We start from the raw sequence: 8,938 nt of genomic DNA, 5'->3' as shown, positions 1-8,938 counted from the left end.
AAATACATTTCTTTCTTGTCTAATAGAAATGTTTAGTGTCCACTGTGCCTGGCGGCTCAGACGTGGTTACTTTGTGTTGTGCCAGTAAACACAGACCATTACTCAACCCTGACCACCAAATCAGAACTATGTCCTTATGATCATTGATCTTCTTCCATACTTTCTATATTATGCACTCTATGCTGCCTTGGATTATAGCATTTGCTAAATGAATAAAATGTACTGTAAAAGAGTACGTGTATACACAGGGCTTGGTTAGGAAACACCATGACGATAGCCACCTACCAGCATGAGGCGTAAACATTTAGAGATGAGAAAAAACTAAACTGGTATCCTCAGGCTGCATCATTCTATTGATTGAGCACGTCTACCTCCAGTGTGGTTACCCAGTGGCTCAACAGGCCAGAACAGGCCTGATATCACACCTCACACATCAACACCTCTACTGAGCTGTCTCACGACACAAGCACCAGAAGAGCGCTGAACAAGAACACAAGGGAACACTGGAGCTTTCAGAATTTATTTAGATGCCACATTTTTATTAATATTTATAACAACAAAAGCACTTATCAGGCAGGTACAGGAGGTTCCGGAACAGAGATGTCGGGTCTGGTCTTGCTGGTTCTGCTGCAGTGCCTGTGCTGCTCAGGTGAGGATGATCAAGTATTGTGTGTTTTCCTTGATAATGGAAAATTCTAGAATTTGAAGTATGCCACAAAGTGTATAATTAAGGGTAAGCAAATCCTAAAACCGGCCTCAGAGACGTTAGACACAATGCTACCCTCTTTTTAAACAACTGAAATTTGATAAACATACTTTGTTGCTATTGTACAAACCCAAACTTGGAAGAAACCCAACCCAAGGTCTGAATTCCACAGGATCTGAACAGGTGACTCGTATGTTTTGTACCAGCAGGTGTGCCAGTGCTGAGGTTCTCCTTTAGGCCCATGGCCCAGTGGGCAGTCAGAGTGACACAGGACCAGGTCAACCAGCGCTCTGCTAGACCCCGCCTATTCAGGGTCGCCAACAGCATCGTGCAACGGGTGAGTCTGCCAGACATCATAACAGTCTGGGGAGGACAGCCTCAATAAACTGCACTGTAGCACCATCCTGTGGTTTATTTAGGTAATTTCAAGAGTAAACCCACCAGGACTGATGGCATTTAAGACTTCACAATCTAACCTGTGCCATTGTATGTACTGATAAAACAAGCCAATGGTGAATAAAACACAATAGTCATTTGTATTTTTGGAAAGATTGCCCAGGTGGATCTGACCACCTATGATCTCCACCTGGACTTTGACATCGGAGAGAGCGTGTGTTCAAAAGGCTTGGAGCCCTACCTGGATGGGTGTCGTTTCAGAAGCAGGAAGCAGCAGGTGAGCGGAATCCTCTCATAACATCAGTGACATCATCGTCATCAGAGCTGAATTGACCTTAACCCTTGTGTTACCCTCCGGTCATTCTGACCCATCAGTCATTGTGACCCACTGTTGTATTGCAACCGCATACAAAAACAAAGTGAAGCATTTTCTTTTAACCGTCAGGCTGTCTCAGACCCCCCACATCGCGAAGGTTAAAAGTAAATGCTTTTCGTTGGTTTTTGTATTGGGTCAAATTGGGGGTAAACACAACGATGGTTTGTTGTGAACCTTTGGGTCATGTGACCCGAAGGTTCACAAAGGTTAAAGAAGGGACTCAGGAGAAGGATGCACACTAACAGTGCATCCTGAGTCCGACTGCCTCTTGTCTCCAGATGGAGGCTTCCTGCTCCAGTGTAGTGCGTGTGGCAGGTGAGTTTAGCAGGCTTCAGAGTCTGGAATGCATGCCTGCCCAGAGCTCCAGCTCTGAGTCCAGCAGTGAGGAGATGATCATGTTGCAGAACGTCCAGATCTTCCAACAAACCCCTGGGATTACTGTATGTGACGGAGCTATCAGCTGTGCTCCTTATGTACTGTAGATCACTTTTCCTGTTGTTAATGGTCAAACGAAATGGCTCTGGAAATAGGTGGACATACAGGAGGAATAAAGCAATACACAATTCTTTCTCTGGTCTTTTCCTCCAACACAAACACACCAAAGTGTATTGGTTTATTGATCTGAGGAAGTCAATCCCATGAACCAAACACCATGATGTGCTGTCCTGCCTGACAGTAACAACATGGTTTATTCGAATTCCACTTGAGTGACTGTCAAACACCAAATTGCGAGGTATGAGAGTTGAAAGACAACAAATTTATCTGGGAAATATGGCACTTCATGAGGATAACGCTTTCCACTGATTGTTATAATAATATATTCACTGCACTGCATACTTCAAAAACCAAAGCCCTTGACTACAAAGCATGTTTAGAATAGTCCATTTGGTTGCTTAATTGCCCATCTTTAATGGTTAATTATGAATACTTTTTCCAATATTGGTGAACTGAACTACTATTGGGATTACATTTAGTGTTACAGGGGTTGTTTGTGAGAGTATGAACTATCATATTTTCTTTCTCCAAAGGTGTAATAGCATAATAGTGTGGTTTGTATCATGGATTAATGTGCTGGCTCAGGAACCAATGGTGGTGCTCCTGGATGGTCAGCTGAGCTGCACTGTGAGCATAGTGGAATGTAGGTCACTGTGTTCTGAGTCCTACACTGGCTGCACGCATCACCTTCTGACACACACACACACACACAAACTACCAACTACTTGCCTACACACACTCAACACTGTCAGAACCTTAGAAAAGAAGTAAATCCAGTAAATGTAGACATAGTAAACACACATATTACAAAAAAGACATTTAGAAAGACTACAAAAAATGATGAGGTATGATTTGCAAATTTTTATTGTTCAGTTTAAATGCATTTTAGGTTTATGTCCCCGTTACGGCAGAGGATCTAAGAACGGTCCTGACTGACTTCAGGCAACTCCTCTGACCTTCAGACACAATGGTTTATTATATCTCATGTTGCCATGAAAATACTGAAGATCTGAAATAGACAATAGTTTGTAGCGTACTCAAAGCCATCAGATGTAGCAGATGTTAAGGCAGAGTTTTTCCACTCTGCACCAAAGTTTGACTAATCTAACGTCATGACAACAGTAGTGCAACGTGATTGGTTACAGAGATAGATTCTGACCTTGTCAGACCAATTGGCACGGGCTGCGTTCAGGAGGACGATTTTCCGCCCTCAACGTTTCAGACACGGCTTGGGATAGAACAGATGCCTACACTCCTTTCTAAATGTTTCAGAAAGTTGCACCTTGCTGAACACAGTCCTAGTTTGAATGAAGACAGACACACACACACAAGCACACAGGTTGACAGAAGTTGTTCCACAGCCAGAGATGGTCTTCATGCTACAGTCTTACTCAGTACTACTAATGTAAAAACAGATGGGACACAGTGCACACACGTAGAGCAGTTCCCAATCTCAGACACACAGTACAAGAGAAGGCATTCATGTGAACCAACGCTCGTCCAACCTCGCTGACAGCATGGCTGTTGCGTGACCTGGGGGTGCGTTCAGTGATCAAGCAATGAGAGGAAACCTTCGCAGCGTCGCTGACCGAAATGTGCTATAGGGCTGTTATGGGGCAAGTCTTTCAATGGCACGGTGGTCCCACTTTAACTACAGTAATCGGATCTTAATCGGATCAGTAATCTTGGAATATGTGTTTAGTGTGTCGTCTTTAACGGTGCCCAGGTGCCCTCTGACTCTGAAGCCCTTTCTAGGGGCTGGTTTAGGGTCAGTTGAGTGTCAAACCCTCTCAGGGTTAAAGGTCAAGAATCTGGAGAGGGTCAAATGGTCCTGGAATTAGGGACAGGGCCAAAGGAGGCCAGTAAAGCCAGGATAAGCAACTTTACAGACAAAAATATGTGACCAATAGAAATAAAGTGGGTTCAACCCACCCCCAATGTAACAGCCAATCCCAGAAGTGGACCTTCATTGTGCACCTTTTTATCTGAGCACCTTAGAGTGTCATTGCCTTGTCAGTCATCTTCATCTCTCTACAGTAAAACTGCTGTAGGTTTTCAACCATTTTGGTGCAATTTGCAAACAAAAAATCTTCATTAGAATTAGCGTTAACACAATGCATCTGTACACTCTACAGACAGACAGACAAACAGACAGACATACAGACAGGGGATCTTGAACCCCCCCCCCCCCTCCCCTGCTGCTACCCCCCCCCCCCCCCCCCAGTTCACTCACAAGGTTTGAAAAACAAAACTTTCAAATAATAATATCTTTCAGGTATTAAATAATCTTATATAAAAACACAAACGTAATAACAACACCCCCATTCCCTCCCTCCCCTTCATTACCCTAACATCCACATACATTTTTCTGTACACGCACAATCCCCCTCTCCCCCTCCCTCCCCTCCCACACCCCCCAAACCGTTGCTAAGGTAACACCATGTCCTCTACAGGGCTCCATGCAGTACCAGTTATATTGCAGCAAGTTTCTTGTCCTTTATGTTTTTGTTTCTGTTTATATTCAATGCAAAGCGGCACAAACATGTGGGAAAGCTGATAGGTGGTCAGGCTTGCTTCTTTTCATTGGAGTAATCATGTAATAATAATAATAACAATAATAATGAAAATCTGGGATTACAAGGAAGAGGATCCTAGCTCAGTCAGTCCAGGGTGGTTGCTATGAGGGGAAACAGACGGAGAGACAGAAAGAGTTCTGGAGGAGCTGACCTAATAGTCTTTAGATCCCGCCCCCCCCCCCCTTGTCCTGGTCCACTACCACTCCCCGGTTAGTTTGGTGCTTTGGTCCCGTTTGGGTGGGGCGGGGGGCGGACCGCGCCGTAGCGTTGCATAGCCTGAGATGTTGGCATGGGCGTAGCCTCCTCCGCTGGCTGGCCTGTGGGGGTCCTGCAGCAGCTCTGGGGGCGGGGGAGGCAGCGCCATATCGTCCATGGTCGCTACCGGCTCCATCTTGGAGGAGAGGCGGGAGGAAGGGAGCGAGCCGTGGCGCGAGACCGACTTCCTCTTCAGCGTCCGGTTGAGGTCCTCCAGGAAGTTGGGCTGCAGGGCCAGGTTGGTGCCCTTGGGGGACGTGGGGGGTATCTGGGAGCTGAAGGAGCTGTGAGGGGTGGTCTGCTGGGGTGGGGGAGACAAGGGGAGGGTCTCCTGCACTGTGTTGCTCCGCCTGTACACGGCCGCGGGGGGGGTCTTCTTCAGGGAGCTCGTTTTCCATGACGAGGAGACCACAGGGGGGGTCTGGGGCTGGGGGTTGACCACGGCTACCTTGGGCGCCCCCGGGTGCAGGTCCGCCGGCAAGGGAGGCGGGGGGAAGAGCTCATAGTCGGGAGGAGGAGGGGGGAAGTAGTCGGCATCGGTCGGTGGGGGGGAGGGGAAGTCTATGCTGGGCTGGCGGTGCTGTCCCGTCTGGAGCCCCTGCAGGGCCAGGGGCAGGTTGGCCAGGTTCAGCTTGCCCGGTTTGGGGGGCGCTGGGGGGCCCATGGAGGCATCCTTGGAGGGAGAGCCCGAGGAGGAGGCAGGGGAGGAGCCGCAGGAAGACAGGCCTGGCTGACCAAATTTACTGACTAGGCTCTCCACCTTCTTAGGCCTCTCATCCTGGAACTCGCCTGCCTTGATGCTGGAGTTGCGCTGGGGGGCGGTTGGGGGACCCCTCTTCCCTGCGGAGCCCGTGGAGGAGGAGGAAGGGGACTTCTTGATGGGGGACCCCATCTTGGTAGAATGGTGAGAAGGAGGAGAGGAGGACTGGGGCGGAGGTGGAAAGTCCAGGGTGCTCTCTGGTGGGGGAGGAGGGAACTCTGGGGACTGGAGGGCAACTTGCCCCCCGGGCTGCCACTTTGGCTTAGCTTTGACGGCTGGGGGAGACTGAGGGGGAGGGAATTTGGAGCCATCCATAGAGTTGGAGGGGGTGATGGAGGCCCCTGGGAACTGGTTGACGATTTGCTTGACCAAGGAGGAGGTGGGGGTGGGGGAGATGGGGGCGGAGAGGGGGAGGGTCTTGGAGGAGAAGCTGTGCTGCTTGGGCATCGTCTGCGGCGGCTGATTGGGGGAATGGCCTGTTGACAAGCTCTGCTGCTTTTTAAAGGAGCCGTGATGAGGTGGGGAGGGGGAGACAGGAGAGATGGTCAGGCCCGGGCCAGAGGGTTTGCGGGCCGTCTGGGGAGGGAAGCCGCCGGTGAAGGTTTTAGGTGGGGCAGGAGGGGGCAGCGTAGGGGACAGGGAGGACTGGTGCAGTTGTGGGGGAGGAGACAGGGCAGGAGGGGGTGGGGGTGGAGAACAGTCATCCTGCAGGTCCTCCGGGGTGAATTCGTAGGCCATGTTGGGGAACTTCTGGGCCAGGAACTGTTGCAGGCCCGTGTTGCTGAGGGGCGGGTAGGAGGGCTCCTGGTCCAGGGGGGGGGGAGGGGGCATGCCGTTGGTGTGCAGGTGGAGGGGGGGAGGCGGGTCTTGCTCCTCTGGGGGAGGAGGTGGGAGGTAGGTGGGATTGGGGCTGGGGGGGCCAATCTTCAACACTGCCATGGCCGAGCCAGGGGTGGGCATGGTGAGCGGGGGCGGGGGAGGTGGGGCGGGGGGCCCTGGGGCATAGGTTGCGGGCAGGGTGTTATACTGAGGTTTGACAGACTGTAAAGGAGGCGCCGGGGGTCCAGGGGGGGCAGGCTGGGGCCCCCCGGGGCCAGAAGGGGGTTTGTAATGGTTGGCAGACTGGGAGGCATTCTGGAGCCTGGCCAGGGTGCTGTACTTGACGTACATGGTGGGAGGAGCCGGCTGGTGAGTGGGATTGGGAAGCGGGGGAGGAGGGGGAGGGGGAGGAGGGGGCTCGGGGGGTGAGGGGGACGACTCGGGGGAGACGCTGGTGTAGCTGGTGCGGGACGGGGGGGAGGACTGGGACATTGTGGGCAACTGGAGGGGGTAGGGTCTGCTTATAGGGTCCACCCTCATCTGTAGAGAGAGAGAGAGAGAGAGAGAGAGAGAGAGAGAGAGAGAGAGAGAGAGAGAGAGAGAGAGAGAGAGAGACAGAGAGAGAGAGACGGAGAAAGAAAGAGAGAGATCATATCAGTGAGAAAACTCAACATCAAAAATGAATGTTAATTCATGCCATGACTTAAATTTTGACATTTCCAGGTTCATTTGAAGACACTTTAGCATGATGCAATGAACACCAAAACCCACACACACACACACACAGTACAGCCCAGAGTAGAGCTGCCTGGATCAAAAGGTCTCCACAGACCTCGATAAGAGTCTAACTCGACACACCATGCTCTTCACAAACCATGGTGAACCCATGTCTCTGTCTCTGGACCCGGTCTAGAGAGTCCAACTAAGGTCCACACATGGTTGCACCACATACCCAGAGAAAACAACATTAGACCAGCAGTGCTGTAAGGTTAAAACAACAACTCTATCACCCCCTCCCTCGACCCCTCAGTGACCACACCCCGACCACTCCTCAACCCAGTGAGGTAGCTTCTGTTAGTTTCAGATGGGGGAAGCCCACATTATGTCTAGCTTGTCTGAGGTGCACTTGATTTTATCTTGGCCCTTGACCTTAAAGGATGATTCCTCCCATCGAACCATGCAAGCTAAATCAAGCACAGCTCATGTACGGGACAGTATTTGACATGCGCGTGTGCGACCTGGGCCGGCTAAAGTCAACCCTGGGGGATGAGAGAGAGTTCTAGAACTCTGGTGTTAGAACACTGCGAGCGGTCACCCTGACCTCAGTCCCCTCCGGTGCACAGGGGCACCGCAGTCCGAAACTTCACCTTTGACCCCTGGGTGGAACAAGCGCAGAGGGAGAAGGGAGAGATGGGAACAGTGGTGAAGAAACACAACACCACCACAGTTGCATCCAGGACCAGGCAACAGTTGCTGTCTCCCCTCCATCACCACCATATTCCAACACATACAGACACAGAGTGGGACCAGGTGCAGTCTGGGATACCTTGGTGGTGTCTTCCTGCGTTCCCCTCTTCCAGGCCTCAGAGAAGATAGAACTGACCACACTCTGGGAGCGGGTGTGGCCTGACGAGGTGGTCTCTGACACGCCACTGTCTGATTGGCTGGAGTGGTTGGACTGGGACTCTAAACAGACGAGAGAGGAGAGAGAGAGAGAGTAGGGTTAGAGTCTGGTCATGAAGCCCCTGGATGGCAGAGAGGTGTCCGCAGCCAATCAGACAGTAGCAGTGTGTTCTCTAACCTGGTAGGCTGGAAGAGCTGGATCCGGATTTCATGCTGGAGGAGGACAGGGAGGACCAATCGTAAGCAGCCTCAGTCCGCTTCATGGCCTCTTGGTAGTTCACGTAAAGCTGCTTCCCATACTACACACACGCACACAAACACACAGGTAAACCAAGACACACAGACACGCACACACACAGATGAGTTATCCAGGGTTTCATGAGAAAATGTGCAAACTAAACACCTAGGACACAGTCCATTGGCTGACAAACAAACCAGAATTCCAAAGTACAGCTAAACTTTGCCTAAATGTCAAAGGTCAAAGCTCAGGAAACATAGCATCAGATTCTGGGCGGAGCTTATGTGCTACCTTGGCAATGCGTATACTGTTGATCCATTGGTGTAGGCTTCTGACATCATCACAGCACAGGTATTTGATGTACTGGGACTTCTTCTGGATCTGGGGGTGCTAAGACAAACAACACAAGTGATTAATAACCAACACTTTCAACAATGTGCCAAAATGTTTGGTTTATACTCAGAGATACCAATGTATTCTTCTGTTTGAAAGCAGACTTCACTTGATCTTCTGCAAGTGCAAAGATACATTTGGAAAAACTAATTTAAGTTTGTTGAACAACAACAGACGTAAACCGCCAATCCTTTCCCATCTGGATCCACCATCATGTGAACTGAGATTTTCCTTTGGCCCAGATACAATGGTATTACTACACTCTACCACTAGGTGGGAGTGTGCTACTCTGGGCACCTTC

At 50.5% G+C, this 8,938-nt stretch overlaps 2 protein-coding genes across 7 annotated transcripts in view; one reads left to right on the top strand and one right to left on the bottom strand.

Annotated features, from left to right (window-relative positions):
* Positions 1–383: 383 nt before the first annotated feature.
* On the top strand, positions 384–2,043 carry LOC124485687 (secreted phosphoprotein 24). 2 transcript variants are annotated; one of them, XM_047047437.1, is made up of 4 exons: positions 384–649; positions 913–1,043; positions 1,257–1,379; positions 1,757–2,043. In XM_047047437.1, exons 1-4 carry the CDS (start codon positions 601–603, stop codon positions 1,958–1,960), a joined length of 507 nt encoding a protein of 168 aa, XP_046903393.1. In that variant the 5' UTR covers positions 384–600; the 3' UTR covers positions 1,961–2,043. The 2 variants fall into 2 exon arrangements, with proteins under 2 accessions (XP_046903393.1, XP_046903394.1); XM_047047438.1 differs by having other exon boundaries at positions 424–649; positions 916–1,043.
* A 2,137-nt stretch (positions 2,044–4,180) lies between these two features.
* Positions 4,181–8,938, bottom strand: part of raph1a (Ras association (RalGDS/AF-6) and pleckstrin homology domains 1a) — a 44,655-nt gene continuing 39,897 nt past the window's right edge. For all 5 annotated transcript variants that reach the window (XM_047046346.1, XM_047046344.1, XM_047046342.1 and 2 more), the window contains 4 exons: positions 8,536–8,634; positions 8,185–8,305; positions 7,930–8,069; positions 4,181–6,923 (listed from right to left, as the gene is read on the bottom strand). In XM_047046346.1, coding sequence (XP_046902302.1) covers positions 4,746–6,923; positions 7,930–8,069; positions 8,185–8,305; positions 8,536–8,634 — 2,538 coding nt within the window. In that variant the 3' untranslated portion in view covers positions 4,181–4,745. The remainder of the gene's footprint in view (positions 6,924–7,929; positions 8,070–8,184; positions 8,306–8,535; positions 8,635–8,938) is intronic.

The sequence above is a fragment of the Hypomesus transpacificus genome, chromosome 23 (assembly GCF_021917145.1).
Source record: "Hypomesus transpacificus isolate Combined female chromosome 23, fHypTra1, whole genome shotgun sequence".
Taxonomy (NCBI): domain Eukaryota; kingdom Metazoa; phylum Chordata; class Actinopteri; order Osmeriformes; family Osmeridae; genus Hypomesus; species Hypomesus transpacificus.
The sequence above is the reverse complement of the archived record's forward strand: the minus strand, read 5'-3'. Positions and strand labels throughout refer to the sequence as shown.